Source organism: Macaca nemestrina, chromosome X (assembly GCF_043159975.1).
Source record: "Macaca nemestrina isolate mMacNem1 chromosome X, mMacNem.hap1, whole genome shotgun sequence".
Lineage (NCBI taxonomy): Eukaryota > Metazoa > Chordata > Mammalia > Primates > Cercopithecidae > Macaca > Macaca nemestrina.
In genome coordinates this window covers 148204539-148222489 of record NC_092145.1, presented here as the reverse complement: position 1 = coordinate 148222489, position 17951 = coordinate 148204539, and the positions used below count along the sequence as shown (strand labels likewise).

The 17951-nt window shown below is 38.6% G+C and overlaps 1 protein-coding gene across 14 annotated transcripts in view; it reads left to right on the top strand.

Moving 5' to 3' along the window:
* The window catches only part of LOC105478121 (FERM and PDZ domain containing 4), a 924449-nt gene that overhangs the window by 795200 nt on the left and 111298 nt on the right, over nt 1-17951 (top strand). For all 14 annotated transcript variants that reach the window (XM_011735128.3, XM_011735133.3, XM_071089202.1 and 11 more), the window contains one exon: nt 17402-17562. In XM_011735128.3, coding sequence (XP_011733430.2) covers nt 17402-17562 — 161 coding nt within the window. The remainder of the gene's footprint in view (nt 1-17401; nt 17563-17951) is intronic.

The window sequence follows — 17951 nt, the reverse complement described above, 5'->3', positions numbered from 1 at the left end:
AAGATTCCTCCTAAAAGTCAAATGAAGAAGGAAGTTTAAGTATTAACCTTTAATATTTCCCTAATGATACTTTGGAAAATCATGCTCTATCATTTTTATAAATGTGATGATTTCGCATATACAGTTGACCCTTGAACAGTGCAGGGGTTTGGAGGGCTGACCCCCAAAACAGTCAAATATTTGTATATAACTTTTGACTTCCTCCAAAACTTAAATACTAATAACCTACTGTTGACCAGAAGCCTTAGCAATAACAGAAACAGTTGATTAGCACAAATTTTGTTTATGATATATATTATATACTGTGTTCTTACAATAAAGTTAGCTAGAGAAGAGAAAATGTTATTAAGAACATTGTAAGGAAGAGAAAATATATTTACTCTTAATTAAATGGAAATGAGTCACCATAGAGTTCTTCATCCTCATCATCTTCATGCTGAGCAGGCTGAGGAGGAGGAAGAAGAGGAGGGGTTGGCTTTGCTTTTCAGGAGTGGCAGAGGTGGAAGAAAATCCATGTATATGTGGACCTATGCAGTTCAAACTCATGCTGTTCAAGAGTCAATTGTATATCTACATCTGGGGTAAGCAAACTATGGCTCACAGGCCAAATCTGGCCCTCTGCCTGTTTTTATAAATAAAGTTTTATGAGAACATCCACCATGCTCATTATTTATACATTATCTGTGTCTGCTTTTGTGCTACAATGGCAGAGTTAAGTCATTGTGATCAAGACCAGATGAACTGCAAAGTCTATCTGGGCCCTTTACAGAAGAAGTTTGCCAACCCTTGATCTAAATAACGTGCTTAATTTTGTATTTCTAGGCTTACCAATTTTAGGCCTTATCTACTGATTACTTACTCTGCAAAATAAGGGCTAGCTCAGCTGCACCGTACCCTACCTCTTTCTTGCACTTGTTGAGGCTCAGGACTTGATACTCCAAAGTATGGTGCCTTGACGTGCTAAGTACTTTGAACTAAAGAAGATTGGAAGGACCTCAGAAGCAAGGTCTTTCTGACTTTCTCCTGCCCTTCTGTGTCCTGCCTCTCTTTCTGCCCCAAAGAGAGTCATATAAACCAGATATCCTCTTCTCCAAGACAGGTCATAGGAACCAGAACCCATCTCCCACAATGCAAGCCATAAAACCTAGAAAGGTCACTGTTTCTCTTCTCCCTTGAAGACCTTCATTTTGGAGGATTCCTGCCCCATACCCCAAAGGAAGGAAAGCTACAGAGAGAGGTCAAGAAGTATCTGGACAGAAAGGCCTTGCTGGGTTTTTCCCTTAGTCTATTACCATTAGATCATGCCCTTTTGTCTAATCACATTGCTACATGACTCTCTATTCTTCGTCGAACCTAAGCATAAAAATAGACAGTATTCCCTGGGTCTTTGGGTCTTCATTAATGAAGGTTCCCATGTAATGTAAAATGTTGACTAAATACATTTATGTTTTTCTCTTATTAACCTATCTTTGGTTATAGGAATGTCAGCCATGACCCTTATGATGGGTGAGGAAAGGTATCATTACCTTTCTGCCCCTACACACTTCTCTTTCTCCAGTGTAATTCTGTAACTGCCAGTTAACTTCGTAATTTTAAATGATAAATTATACATTTCTTTCTTTTTCTTTCTACTATAAACAGCATGTCCTGATATTAGTAATTCCACTTAGTGAGTTGAAAATATAATTCTCGCACCCTTCTTGCTTACTTCTCCTTATCCTTTCTTTTTCCACCTTTTGTCTTCCATAGTTTGTCTTTAATAATACAATGGTTGAAAACATTCACAATTGTTCCATAACCATTACGGTGTCTTTTGTGCCTTATTTATAGGTTTATTTAAAATTTTTAAACTCACTGGAGGGTTTTTATTTTTAGTACTAAGGAAATATTATTCACCATATAGCTAATTATTGCTGGTTATATTGCCACTATTGAAAAGGGTTTTTTGTTATTTTTCTAGCAGTCTCTGACAGTTTTTCATTTTCTCCCTTGCATGTCCTGTGTTAAAAATGCTTTGCCCTTCTCAAAACTAGAGTCAAATCTCTGGAACCACCTTCTTTCCCAAGCACCTTTCTCCTCAATTCTTCCTCCCACTCTAACCTGGGTTGATGACTTCCTAGGCCTCGTTCAAGACTGGCATCCTTGACTTTGCTTCCTTCTCCTCCTGTGTTGGATCCATTGTTTCCTTAATCCCATGCCTTTCTATCTCTTGATTTTGTTAGAGCACATCTTCAGATCACTTGCTTTAAAAAGATGTGTGGGAAGTAAGCGTTCTAAATTTTTGTGTGTCTGGAAATGTCTTTATTCTGACCCCTCACTTAACCTAGAAATCTAGATTGAAAATGATTTTTCCACAGTAGCTTCAGGGTAAGCTACGTTGCCTTTGGGTCTCCAGGTCCCACAGTCAAATAATGATCTATTCTCATTCATTTATCCTGAATGTACCTTTTCTCTCTACTGTTTTAAGGATAATTTATTTATCTTTGGTATATTAAACTTCCATTGTGATGCTTCCAGGTGTGAAGACATTTTTATTGTCAAGCTCTCAGGCTGTTTTCAGACCATTCAGATCAGGGACTTTTCAGATTCTTTTTAAAAAATAATTCCTTTCTCCTTATTGTTCTCTGTTTTCTATTTTAGAAATTCCTATCAATTGTGTATTGGATCTTTTGAATTGATCACCTATAAATGTTTTCTTTTCTCTCATATTTCTGAGACTTTGTCTTTTTATTCAACTTTCTGGAAGATTTTTAAAAATTTTATCATTCAGGCTTTTTACTGAATTGAGTATGAAATTGTTTAATTTCTAAGAATATTCCCTCAGTCTCATGTTTCTATTTTTTTCCAGTGAAGTGCTGCAGTACACAACCTAAGGCACATGGCTCTATCCAGTTATCTTACACAATTTAGGCCTAGAAATGAGTTTGCTAAGACACATAATATATGCATTTTAATTTCAAAAACTTATGATAGCCCTTCAGAAACAGGTTGCACAAACTTATACTTCAAATTCTAGGGAAGGGAAATGATATATCAGAATTTTTACTTTGCATTTATTAATGAGAATGAGTGTCATTCAGAACTTTATTGGCCATTTGTATTATTTTTATCTATGTGCCTGGTCATGCACTTCATTTTTTTTAATTGAGTTGCCTTTTCTTTTTGAATTCTACAAGTTCTTTATTGTGTATATTATGTATTTGTCTGTTTCATATGTTGCAAATATTCCCTTCCAATGTGTCATTTGCCTTGTAACTTTGCTTATGCTTTTGATATTTTAAATTACTATGTGATTGAACCTGTTCGTCTTTTCCTTTGTAGCTTCTGGGTTTCACATCATGCTTAGAAATGTCCTTCCTACTCCTAGACTCTAAAGGTATTCTTTAGTAGTATTTTCTTCTAGTGCTTTCATAAGTTAAATGTTTTACACCTAATACATATAGGAAACCTTGTGTATGGTATGTGTGCAAATCTAGCTTATTGACTTTCTATATAGATACTGTATTTAGTTAACCCCATTTTAAACAATAGTTTATTCTTTCCCTGGGATTTGAATTGCCCTCATGCTTTAGTTTGTGACTATTTCTACTCCATTGCACTATTTATTAGTTTATTTTAGAGAATGTGTGTTCCATAATGTAATGGTTCAGTGGGGACTCCCTTCACTGATTCTGACTAACTGTCCAAAGTCCAGTTACTTTACTAATCTGTTCCTCAACTGTAAATGACTGTAAGAATAACACCCATCTCATAGGTTCGTTGTGAAAATGAATGTGGTAATACATATAAATAATTGAGAGTAGCTCTTGGCAAACTCAGGAAATGTTAGCAGCAGCTGCTACTGTTAAGGTAATGGTTCTTTTCTCCAGGGCCTAGCACAGTGCCTGATTAAACAAATCCAACTGAAAGGCTAGATAACATGAACGTCAATTATTGAAGAGAATTGAATGTCTTCCTTGTGAGGAAGACAGAAAGGCATAAAGAGCTATAATGCCCTTTTTTCAAAAGTGAAGATGGATGGGGCAAAATCTCCCAGAGTTTCATCCTGGGTCATTGATTTGTTTCCCCCATGGCTTGTGTGGCCCAGAGAATAAGTCAGACTAATAAAGGTTGAAAGTAGTTTTCAGCCTTTAAATGGAATTAAATGAATACTACTATGACAAGTTAATTAGATACCCATAAAATTGCTAAACATATGTCATTAAAAATGCCCATGCTCCAAATTTTGTTAAACATCAATTATGATCATAAGAAATCTGCATCTAGTAAAATGGATACTGCTGACACATGTTAATTATTCTGAAAAATAATTGAGCTCTTTAAAAATTTTACTATGCTATTAAGCATGTATGGCCTCTGAAAATTTGAGCTATTGTGAGCTTATCCAAATGAATCTAACAACATAAAATGAAGTAAAAATTTTCTTTGAGTTCTCTTAGTATGACAAAAGGCAAACTCAATTTAGATAAATTGAGCCTGGAAAATGAAATACTTTTAAGCAAACAGCATCAAAATTGATATCAGGGATGCCATTAAGCAAATAGCATCAAAATCATTGTGTTTCTTTAATTATTTTCATATTTTTATTTTGAAATGAATACAGGTAATGGGAAATTCATAATCTTGGAAGATAGTGATCATTTTACTCTCAGTGACTATTCTCTTCTCCCTGCTGAAATGGAAAACCTTCCCTGCTTGAATGGGTCTGAACAACTAAGTCCTCTGGTTTCCTCCCAGCCCACTTTCTCTTGAGGTTGACCTTGCTTATAAACACCTTTAGCTTCTAGCAGGAGTGCACTCTTGAAATCACAAGAGTACCTCCAAGTGTCCAGGAAAGACCATTGACATGATCTGAAGATCCCTACCCCTGGATCCTACCCAGTAGCTCAGAAGTCGGGGTTGAGAATACAAACTTTAGCTTACTGCTACATAGTTTTCCAATGTGGTTATACCATTTATTCTCCAGGAACAGATTTTGATAAGGGTATTCAAAGTGTCCTGTAGCATCTCTAGAATTGAATTCACAGTAACTTACACTCATGTGGATAGCATACTGTTTACACTGATTATTATAATACCAAACAGAGCATATAATTCAGGGTATTTATTGTCTCTATTACTTGTCTTTTTAATTTATAATCACTGGTAAGTCTCAATCTAAGCTTCAGTGTTCCTTGGGAGCAATGCCTATCTGGGGTTGGTGGTAGGAGGGAAGGTTGAGAGCTACCAGCTCTGTTCAGCATCTCTATCAACCCATGGGTGTGACTTGATTATTATTGCCTCTGACACATTAGAGCATCATTAACATAAAAGTCATCTCTTAAACACATTAAACTGAACTCAATTAACAGAATTGATTACCAGCCTAACTGTAGGGATTTTGGAGCTTTAGGGAAACTGACAAACATCTTGCCCTTTCAGATACTACAATTACATTAACAAAGCACAGTCAATAAACATTTTGCCAGCTCTAAATTTATCGTCTTTAATGATGACAAAAATCTCTCTGGGTGGATGAACTGGCTGTTGATAAAAGACTAATTGTGGAAATGGTTTTCAGTAGTGGTATTGACAAATAGAACTGAGTCCTTGAAGGATAAATTTGACCGTGAATTAATGGAACCTATCTTGGACATCAATTTGTACAAGCCCTAATAGATCTTTGATTTATTGCATCTCGTTTTCTGAAGTGGAAAGCATGACTGGAAAAATGTATTAGTCTAGACATATAAACCTCATGGTCCTTTGAACTGTAACCCTCAGGCATTTGCCAAAGTCCCATGTGATGCAATCATAAGGATGAAGCTCTCAGGGCAGCAATGCTGCTGGTGGGGTTGAGGGCAGGGAGGTGAGATTCAGTTCACATGTACAAGGCTCAGAACAAGAGAAACACAAGCAAAACCCAAAACAGAAAAGATGTGTAAAGTTGGACAGTCTAACGAACCTGAATTATTTAGGTAAGGGCTAGAAATAACAATTTCAATGCAGAAAAGATCAAGAGATCGCGAGTTCTTAATTAAAACAACTGTTAACTCAAACCTTTGATTCTGTGATTTCCTTACCAGCCCCTTTTAACTTCCATCAGAAGTTTTTAGTTATCAAAGTGAGCCTTTATTATGTAATCACTTCTTAAAAATTCTTTATGTAAAGATTATAGAATTGGGAAATTTACAAAGTGTGGCCAATCAACTCTCCAAAAATATCTCTTTTGTCAAAATTAATTCGTGTTTGACATGTGTCTTAGATCACAATTTCTGTAACACATATTCTTATAGTTTGTACTTACCAAAACCATGGGGCTCTTTTCACTTTCCAAGTATAAAACTATAATGTAAATTTTCAAAGAATACACACGGACTGGGAGGACATACAACAGCCCCTTAGGATGGGGAGGAGACCTGCTGTGTCTTCAATCCTCCTCCTCAACTACTGCCCTAAAATATGGATAGAATTCAATTTGATAGAGACAAACTCTCAGACCTAAAATGATGATTTTAACATGATCGATAAAGACTTTGCTCATTGTTATCAAGCCTTTTGTTCAAAAATGCGTTTTTCTCCAGGTAAGAAAACACATAAGTAATCAGTTAAGAAGAAAAAGTCTGCCCAGCCATGCAATAATTATGTTCTCTGTAAGCAATGGATATTGACACCTTAGAAAGGTTTGGGGTGGTTACATTTCCAATCTAACTTCATTTTTAGGTTTCTAAAAATGCCACTGAATATTTCTGAATGTGAGAGTGGGACTTTTCAAGGGCTGTGGTGAGCTTTGTGATATCAATGATTCTGTCCATCACGTTTGAATATGTAAAACACCTTTTGGGCTCACACCGGAAGTTAGAAACTCTCTGGATCATACAGAACAGAAATCCTTACATTTTTTTACTTTTGTAGTCCTGTCACTAAAATAAGTTTTGAACATGTACTGCCCAAAATGTGTATTAATGTATTCATAGTTTATATATATGTACTACTATTAAGGGAGGAGACCACCCCTCATATCATCTTATGCCCAATTTCTGCCTCCAAAGAAAGAAGTAAAAACCAAAAGGCAGAAATGAAATCCACAGGTAGACAGCCGGGCGCTGCACCCTGGGCCTGGTAGTTAAAGATCGACCCCTGACCTAATCGGTTATGTTATCTATAGATTACAGACATTGTATAGAAATGCACTGTGAAAATCCCTATCTTGTTTTGTTCCCATCTAATTACCAGTGCATGCAGCCCCCAGTCACGTACCCCTTGCTTGCTCAATCAATCACAACCCTCTCACTCGCGCCACCTTAGAGTTGTGAGCCTTTAAAAGGGACAGGAATTGCTTACTCGGAGAGCTCCGCTCTTGAGACAAGAGTCTTGCCGATGCCCCGCAGCCAAATAAACCCCTTCCTTCTTTAACTCAGTGTCTGAGGAGTTTTGTCTGCCGCTCGTCCTGCTACACTATAAATAACATATTATGGAGAATATAAAATATACGTTAAGAAGATGTTAAAATGAGGTGTTGAAGGTAAAATATATATTTTAATCACTCTTAAATATTTTGCTATCACTGCTGCATTGAAAATCAGTATTTTAAATGATAAAGTGATCAAGGATGCTGATTTATTTTTGAACATCTTGGTTTAACATTTCGTTGAGTAAAAATGTGAAGGTCTGGTTGCATGTTCAGCTTATTTCTTTATTTGGTTTTAATCATTGTTATTGGAGGAAAAAAAGAACTGCAGAAACATATGAAGAGGCAAATGGACAAAGTAGGGCACCAACTTGCTTACTAGATCATGAAATACCATTTTTCAATCCCATCTATGCAAGAGATTTTGTTGACATTCGTCTGGAAAGTTTCCATCTTCTTTGATGTCTGTCAGCTGTTCTTACAAACCAAATGGAAGATACTGCCTTTTTATCACACTTAACAAGTGAGTTCACAATCCACTGAAATGCTTCATTTGGAAGATTTTTAAACAGGTTAGACAAATCCATTTTCAAGTTTTCAAAGACTGCAGTTTTTATCTATGCATATTTGCATAATTTTCAATAAAACAATCGCATAACTGTTGTTATGTCTAAACATCTGTTTCCCTACATTCAGACCACAATCCAAGTTTATTTTGACAAACTAAGTTGCTTTCACTCTTTGCTGTGTCTTCTTTACCCTGAAAAGACAAATCTTTTAGTTCATTGTCACCAGCTAACCAACAACCCCTTTGTCAGACAAAAGATTTTCATAGCCGCTCTACTTTATTTTAATCATTTTGTTTCAAAAACAACCACACTGTTGATATGCTAAAGTACTTCAATTACCCTGGAAGCCTCATTTTGTTCTAGTCAAAGCTGCTACTCCATTGTTGTACATTTTGCTATATTTGGTGCCAGTATCATAGGATTCTAAGAATTGTCATTTCATAATAAGTTCTGGTATCTTGTAGGGCTAGACAACCATAGCATTTTTCTTGTTTAGAGTGTTCTTTTATAGCATTATGTAAAATTTAGAATTCTCATTGTTGAATTTTTTTAAAAAGGACTATTGAAATATCTTTATTGGATGGCATTAAATTTGTAAATTAATTTGGAGAAAACTAAAATTATCACATTTAGTCTACCCATTAAAAAGAAGCCTCATTTATTTCAAAGCCTCCTAAAATTATCCAACAAGATTCTTCTAAACATTTTGTGATTTTAAATTTAATTGTTCTGGATTCTCTTGGCTTTTCAAGTACTATGTAAGTTTCCAAGCTTGACTAAACAGTTCTAAATCTTTAAATGCTCCTGACAATGTTGTGGGAATTGACTGACAGTGGCCTGTGGAATTGATTAGTGAAGGTTAAATTCTTCTGAACCCCAGTATGCATATTCATGAAGGCAAAAAGCGTGCAATTCACCATGTTATGTGAGCTGAAAATATATGATGTGCAGTTATGTGTGTTCATAGAAAATTTAACTTATTTCTAGTGAAGGGATTTGGTTTGGCTCTTTTGATCCCAAAGGACAGAGGCTTGCTCAAAAATGGGAGTTGAGTGCAGAAATATGTATATCATAAGAGAGATGGAATCCCATGGACATATGAGAATGAAAATGTAGAGTGGCTGAGCTGCCTAGCCTTAGGGGAAGCGGCAGCAGGAGGCAGTAGTTCCAGATGCAGAGAAGGTTTAGGGTCCTGATTAGAGAGGGTTCCTGGATCTTCTATCCTGACATTGCTCCACAGAGTGATCTCTCTCCAAGTTTAGTAACTTCTCTTCCAACTCCCGTCTTCGTTCTGACAAAGATGGTTTCTTTTTTCTTGTGTAGCACATATAAATCTTATTCCTAAACTCACTTGTGTGATCGTATTACATTCCTGCTGGTTAGCAATTCAAATGTAATCATGTTGAATATTCACAATTTCTGGGAATTCTGGGAATCTTACACAGAGAAGAAATTTGACCAGGGCTTTATGGTTTCAACCCACATTACGTGCTCCTAAGATACCCTGATTCAAATCTGTGTGATTCCCTGAAGTTCACTGACTGCCGTTTCTTAGGCTCAGACCTAAGTCGTGGTGCCTTGCCAGGCATCCCACCAAGCTGTTTCTCCTGAAGTTGCTGCCGCCTCTCAGGGGTCTTCTACCCTTGCTTCCTGAACCAAGCTGCTCAGACTTTCAGGAAACAAAAGTAGGAAAGAGTTATAAGCAGTCAACTTTTGCTTTGAGCCCTGACAAATGCATCACCCCTAAGGCAAGAGTCTGCAAAAGACCTGTCTACTTTATTAGACCTGGGAGTGGAAAAAACCCAATGAGAACAAAGCAAAAAATATATTTTCAATATATTATTTTACCACACACATTATCATCATTTTGACTCACTCGAAACCTATCATGGGGTTCTAAAATGCCTCGTGACCTTTCTCAGTTGTAACCTATGAACTTTAACAATCCATACTTTGCTTTCTTTTATTCTTCCTACTTAAATTCTTGCTCTGAGGAACTCTGGTTTACATAGATGAGCACTTTTGGTCAAAGTTTTCCATGTTAGGCCCCCTCCAAGGCCACAGCAGGGCTTATGAATTTTGCAGCCCTACTGTGCCCAAGCCCAAATCCAGTCAGGGATGTGGGAAGATGGTGAAGAATAGACTATGGGGTTCCTGTGGCTGCCATGTCACCAAGGATAATAAGGGGAGAAGTTTCCTTTGGAAGTGTCTGTGGTGTTTGTCCAATGTAACATACTTAGTCATGAATCACATGGGGAATGAAGTTGTTGGAGAAAATCCTTTTGACATGTGGAACTTCAGGGCATTTATTAATAAATATTATTTTAAGCACTATTTACAGACTAGATGCATGAGCTTTTGGTACATAACAAACATCCCCCAAATTCAGTGTCATAAAACCATCATCATGTCTTATCCCTTATTCAGGTAGCTGATCTAGGCTTGGGGGCTGGGCAGCTCTGCTACACTTAGCTTCTCACTGAGGTGTAGGCTCTGGTCATTATAGAGAACAGGCTGAAAGGGCAGCTGTTACCTTGAGAAGGCCTTCTTGTGATGATGGTGGGCAGTAAGAACAGATGCCCAAACAAACTAACATTTTTTACTCGTCACATCTGGGCTCCATCATGGGACATGCTTAGGGCGATAGGATGTTAGCAGAGTCAAGGGGCAGAGAAACATGTACTGTATATAGTGGGTAGGTACTGGAAAGGAATGTGGCATCTAGTGGCAAATCATGACCTAGGAAGCAAATCAAGACTAAGTCAGTCTACGACATAGACCAGTGCTACCAAGATAAGAGCATATATTTATGCTTGGTCCTCTCCTGTAATCATAGTTGGTCACCCCTGAAAGCTAATGCCAACAATGACCTCAAGCATAACTTGGGCACAAAAATGTTTATACTCCATAAGTAGTTACACCTATTTGTGATCCAGTCTTAACTACCCAGATAGCCTACCTGCCATTATCTTCCCAGATTCTTTAACCTCCACACCAAAGGTAATGGCTTCTGAATTTGGATTTTCCTTCCGGAATCCTTCCACTCAGCACATATTTTGAAAACGACTTTGCAGTCTTTAATGAGTGCATCAAAAACTGGAATGACTTTAGGTTTTCACACAGGGTGCTTTCTACTAGTCAAAGCAATTATTTGTGACACATTGGGTGTATCACTGTTTTATTTCTGCTGAGAAAGAAGGGCTCCAAGAGTTCAAGGAAAGCCCTTTCCTTTTGTTATGGGGAGTTAGGCAGCAGGATTTCTGTCATTCCTTTTGAAATGAAATCTGTCAGAAGTAGGAAGATTGCTCACTTTATCTTGATGGACACATTTTCCATTTCAATTAATATACTCTGTATTTTTCGGGTCATAGACTCCTGGCCTATCTGTGTGTGTTTTTAGAGAAGGTTGGGGACGGAGAATGGAGGTTTGAATAGCTCATCAATTGTATACTTCTAGTCTCAGCATCAGAATTCACTGACACATGTTTAGCAGGTAAAAAAAAAAATGTTGCTTTTTCAGCTCATTAAACAAGGGCTCAAGCATCTTTATTCAAAAAAAGAATGTTGCAAGTACAGGGCCAAAAACTGCTTGCCTTGTTACAGAGGGTCAAATGATGTTTCATGGGGAACATGCTAGTAGGGATTCATTCTTACTGGAAAAGAGACAGGGGTTGATTATTTTTAGGTAATTTATTCTGAAAACACAACCCGTTGCGAAAGAAAATGAGAATGCCAATGGAAGGTTATCCTCAACATGCAAGCAAAACAAAAATAATCAAAATATCATTAGCAAAGATGACAACACTAGACCAAGCAGTGACCACAGAGCACACATTTGGTTGTGTTTCCAGCCTTATTTGGGTAGGGGGAAAAAGCAATGAAGAAATACAGGCCAGTGTAAGACTCTGTTGACACAGAGAATGGCAGCATCTGAGGTTGAAAGGGTGTATGCCTGTATCGCCCCTAATTATAGAACATCATCAGTGCTTCTTATTTCCCTCAAGACTCAGGCTTGACCTCGGCACTATGTTCAATGGTCACTTAATGGTTTAGAAACATGGTTGAGAAAAACATATTAACAGTGATCCAGTCACTAGAGCACCTGGATTTTCTTCTACCTTCTTTTATTCTTTTGTGTTCTGGTACAGTATTGCCTTGTGTATATCAATGTATATTTGTATTTATTGTGTCATTGCATTTGATAGGATTTTCCACATTGAAAGCCTCCAAGCTTATGTAGGATTTGTGAGGCATTTTACTAAGAAAGTTGGGCTGCAAGTATTTTAAATGTTACTGAGTTTATTTCCATATTTTAAGACTGACTGTGTTCATAATGTCTGAAACGGACTGCTTTCTATTCATTGATCTCCAGAGATGAAAATAACAATCAATACTTTGTGTTTAACTTTTATTTTAAGTTCAAGGGCACATGTGTAGGTTTGTTACATAGGAAAACTTATGTCATGAGGGTTTGTTGCACAGACTATTTCATCACCCAGGTATTAAGCCTAGTACCCGTTAGTTATTTTTCCTGATCCTCTCCCTCCTCCCACCTGCCACCCTCAAGTAGGCCCCAGTATGTGTTGTTCCCCTCTATGTGTCCATGTGTTCTCATCATTTAACTCCCACTTATAAGTGAGAACATTCCAGCCAATGCTTTTTGAGTGCTTACTATGTGCTTACATTTTGCTGAGTGCTTTATGTTTATTCATTCAGTTTTCACAACTATCTTATGAACTTGTTACTATCATTGTCACCATTTTACAGATGAGAAAACTGAAATATAGAGTGATGGAGTAATTCGTGCAGGTCACATCAGTAGGAAGTAGGGGAGCCAGGACTTGAATTCAGGCAGTCTGGCTCCAAAGTCTCTCACTAAACGATCATATCAGTTCTCATGTTCACACTGCACCTGGGCATGTATTTGTTTCTTGTACAAACTAGAAAGTGTCACCTACTTGAAGAGAAAAATGTCTCCCATAATGTGGATACATCAGGACACGAGATTTGCATTAGGCAACATGCTTATAGGTCCATCCTCACTGGGAACGTCTGGCGTGTGCAGGAAAATGGTTCCAGAGTAGAAGTCCCACCCCTGGTCTATCAGGGTGGCCTCCAAATATATTAAAAGCACAACAATTTTTGCGGCTTCTGCCGCTCTCACCCTGGTCCAAGGCACCACCATCAGGGGTTGATGTAACGGCCCCTGAAATGCTTCTACCAGTACCCTCTCCTGTCATCAGCAGGGCAGCTGGATCACATGTCTACTTTTTCCACTCAGAACAAAAGACAAAGTCTTTCCAAGAGCCTGTGTGATCTGTGCCCCTCCTTCCCACCACTTCTTTACTCCTCACCACCCTGCCTCCAACCCCACATCCTTATCTGCGCCACTAGCCTTCGGATTGTTCCTGGGCAGGCTCACATCAGGCACGTTATGCCTCAGAACCTTTATGCTTCATGGTCCCTCTGTTGGAAGTGCTCCCCCTGAAATGTTTCCTGACCCCTGCTGATCATTGCAGCACCTTCACCCACCCACTCCACCCACTCAGCTCTCTATCCTTCCTCCCTGCCTTATTTTTCTCCCTAGTGTTTATAATGACTTGCTCTTCCATCTATTTTACTAATGTATTAGTTTCTTCTTTGTCTCTGAACACTAGCGTGAACACTTTCTTTTTTTGTCTGCTTTCTTTCCCAGAGTGCAATCCCAGAACTGAGAATCTAGTGGGCGTTTTACAAATTGACTAAATGAACAAATGAGTGCATTGTGGAGTTGTTTTGGAGAATTAAATGAACTAACATATGGAAAGCATTTAGAACAAACAATGCTTAGCATGAAATTAATGTTTAATAAATGTCAGGTATCAATAAAAGAATAACATGATGGTTATTGAATGAATGATGCATTAGATACTATTACTTGTTCCTGTGGTGGGAAGAGGGTAATCAAGCTCCAGAAGTTTTAAATATTTTAATATACATTCACAATGGTTGCTAGAGGAGATAATCAGGGACATCATTTGTGTCCTCGTTTCCTATTGTCTGGATGGCGTACTAAAACCCACCCTTCTCTAGGCAGGAGAGTGGTTCTCAAACTTTGCTGGACTTGGGAATCACCTGCAGATGTTTTTAAAATTGATACTGGTTTGCATCCCAGATATTCTGATACCGTTGGTCTGGAGTGTAACCCGGGCATTAGGAGTTTTGAAATGCTCCCTGAGTGATTCTAATGTGCAGCAAAGTTTGGGAATCACTGCCTTAAGCTTTTCACAGAGCTAGCAATAGCAGAAGGAAAAACCTTCCTCAGTGCCTCTCTATGCTTGGAATCAAGAGTTGCGCCAACCTCGTTTCTAAAACACACGTGACCATTAGCAAGTCACCCAGCTTCAGCAAGCTTTACCTTGCTCAATTTTATGTCTGCTGTGGAAAATGGTGAAGACACAGAATTCAGGGCCAGTTTCCAAAAATGTGAATTTTCCTTCTTCCCTCTCTCCCTTTCATTCTTCCTTCCTCCCTCCCTTCCTTTCTCTTTCCGTCCCTTCTTTCATCTGGAGATAAAAGGACAGAATTGTTTTCAGATGTGGCTCAAAAATGTCTTACTCTAAGATGGTGCTTTCTTACAGAGGAGACCAGAGAACCAAAGTGTCCACCATGCCTAGGTGGCCCCATTCTCCCACAGGCATACCCAGCCATGCCTGTTTCAGGTCCAGGAGGGATCAGTGTCTGAACGTCAAGTTCCCACCCTTTGGGGCCCACTGTGGGAGTATCAGAGGTCCTACTAGTGTCCTGGGTTCTAGCCCTGGCCTCCTCACTTCTTCCCTGTGTCTTAGTGCCTCCCAGCCTGGGGCCTTGTCTGAGGCTCCTACCCTGGTCACTGGGGCTCACTCTGCATTGGTTTTGCTGGCTCACTCAGGGTCTAGAATTCTGTCCTCTGACATCCAGGCCTCTCCATCTGATCTCCTGCCCACCTGAGTTCTGCCCACCTCTCTTCATCATCTCAAGCATATACCATATCATGGTAGCCGTGTCTAATCTATGGGTCCAGAAAAACACCTGAACCTACCCTATAATGCCACCAATCTCAGCCTGGACTTTTCTATTAATAGAATGGTGGTAGGACACTGGGGATAGCACACTACCGGGGCCAGCATCATGGATGTGTGACCCAAGCAGTGACACAGGACCCTGGACTGGGTTTAATGTTCTGCTGTCTTGAAATTAGTCATGTTTGAATGAAAGGCTCCACATTTTCATTTTGCACTGTTTCTGCAAATTATCTAATGTGCCCCACACTTCAAATCAGAAGACCTGGTATGGATTACACCTGGCTTACACCTGAGAAGAGCGTGACCTTGGCCAAGTTATTTTTCCTATCTTGGCATTTGCAAAGAAGGAATGAGTAGGGTAAAACTGCCTCCATCATAGAGGAATTTTAAGAATGAAATAAGGTAACAGATGAGTGTTAGCACATGGTGCACAACATGTTAGTTCTCAACTAACACTTCTCTTTTTCCTACCATCCCACCTTCCGAGAAGCTAAGTCGAAAAGACACTTCCTTTCTATTTAAAATGGATTTTAAATGTTTGTTTTCCTAGATAGTGATATATACCTAAAGGACAGATCTTAGGAGGTTTTCATTGATCTTACCTCATTCTTATTAATTACACAGAAAGACAACAGGATTCCTTCTTTGCTATCTTTATTACATTGAACAATATGTTGTCCAGATGGCATATAGAGTAGCATCTTCCAAGATATTTTTAAATGATCTTCTTTTACTTATTGAAGAAGATTATATAGAGAGAAATTTGAATTAAACCCGTGTCATTGAAATAATCTTAGCTTACATTACATTAAGGAGATTTCTATTATTCAGACTAATAACTTTTCCCCAAAAGAAGGCTGCCTTGAACAATGTGCATGAGTGAAGACTTCATTAAGAGTCAGGGGAGTGAATCTTTGACCCAACCCTCTGGCATACCAGCCATGGGCTCTTAGTGACAATAAACTAGTATTTTGATCTCAGTTTTCTTATTGGTAAAATCCACAAAATAATACCAGTTCTGCCCTCTCATTCTCAATTTGTGTATCAAATTAGATATTTGTGGAAGTATTTTGAAAATTTTTGAATGCTATACAAATTTCAAGTTGGGATTATTGATAAGACTTCTGAAGTTTAGGTGTTAATGAAAAGATTCATTTGAACCACTTGAAAATCTTCCCGGAGAACAAATGCCAAGAGCTAAGTTCTCAGCTTCTTTGGAAATGGAGATGTATTTGGAAACAGGATGGTGTGTCACCACCAAAATAATCCACTTCAATTTTGCTGGGGCAAGAAGCCATAGGTATTACCTTCTAAATGTCTAAAACCCTCTGAGGTTATTTCTCAGCATATCAGTTATAACTAAATAGCTTTTCACAAAGAAATCTTTTTCTCTACTTATTAATCCAAGTATTAATGAGAATATACTATGTGCCAGATACTCTTCTAGGAACCTGAGATAAATCAGTGAATAAAACCAAGTTCCTTGCCCTCATAGAGTGTTTGTTCTAGTGTATAGAGCAAAACAACAAAAATAACCATAAAATTAAGTATACAGTTGACCCTTGAACAACATGGGGCTTGGGGCACCAACCCCACATGCAGTCAAAAATCCACATATCACTTTGGATGCCCTCAAAACTCAATTACTGATAGCATACTGTTGACCAGAAGTCTTACCGATAACATAACAGTTGATTAACACATATTTTGTATGTTATATGCATTATACTCATATACTGTATTCTTACAATAAAGTTAGAGAAAACAAAATGTTATTAAGAAAGCCGTAAGGAAGAGAAAATACATGTATTAATCATTAAGTAGAAGTAGATCATCATAAAGGTCTCCATCCTCATCGTCTTCACATTGAGTAAGTTAAGAAGGGGAAGGAAGAACAGGGGATGGTCTTGCTGTCTCAGGGGTGGCAGAGGAGGAAGAACATCTATGTATAAGTGGACCTGTGCAGCTCAAACCTGTATTGTTCAAGAGCCAACTGCATTCTACGGCACGTTAGCACGTGATTAGTGCTGTGGGGAAAAAAGAAGTAGAAGGGCGTAAAGGGGATCAGGCATGTTGGGGAGCGGGGTTGCATTTTTAAAATGTATGGCCAGGACAGTCCTCTTCAAGGTCATATGTGAGCACAAGCTTGAGTGAGGTGAGGCTGGGCCATATGCATATCTGCAGGACAGGCTTTCCGGGTTGGAGGAACAGCCAATGCAAAAGCCTGAAGCAAAAGTGGCCCAAGTGAGCCATGAAAGAAGCATGACTATGGGTCTCCCCAGATCTTTCTCACTCTCTAACAAAAAATAGGTTTTGAAATTAAAGAGAATATGATTGCCAGGCCAATGCCTAAGACATACATTGATGCCTTGTTTCTCTTGTATGTGCTTTCTCCACAGTCACATGACACAGGCAATCCCTTTTGACGACCCTCGGTTAGAGAGCTGCCAAATCATCCCTCCGGCTCCTCGGAAGGTGGAGATGAGAAGGGACCCAGTGCTGGGATTTGGTTTTGTGGCAGGGAGTGAAAAACCAGTGGTCGTTCGCTCAGTAACACCAGGTAAGCACCCAATCCCGGTTCTTGGTTTCCTGAGACTGTCTGCCACACCCTGCCAGAATAACTACTGTTCAGTTTCATAAGTGTCCAGACTGTGAAAGCTGGATATGTTTTTCCAAAACCTGGATAGAGTCACTTCACCAGAGGAACAGAAATGCCTCCTTAAACTAGGTTTTAAACTGCCAAATCCATCATTATCACCTGACTCAGGAAAATACTGAGCCATCATCTATAACCATGGAAATGACCCACTTCTTAACTTATGAATGCAGACAATAAGAGGCAGGCACTGTACTGTATTACGGTAAGCCCATGATGAATTCCTTAGTGGAAAAAAAGGAGGAAGTGGTTACAGTAGGATTTAGTCACTGGGGTAGTTGGATTATCTCACA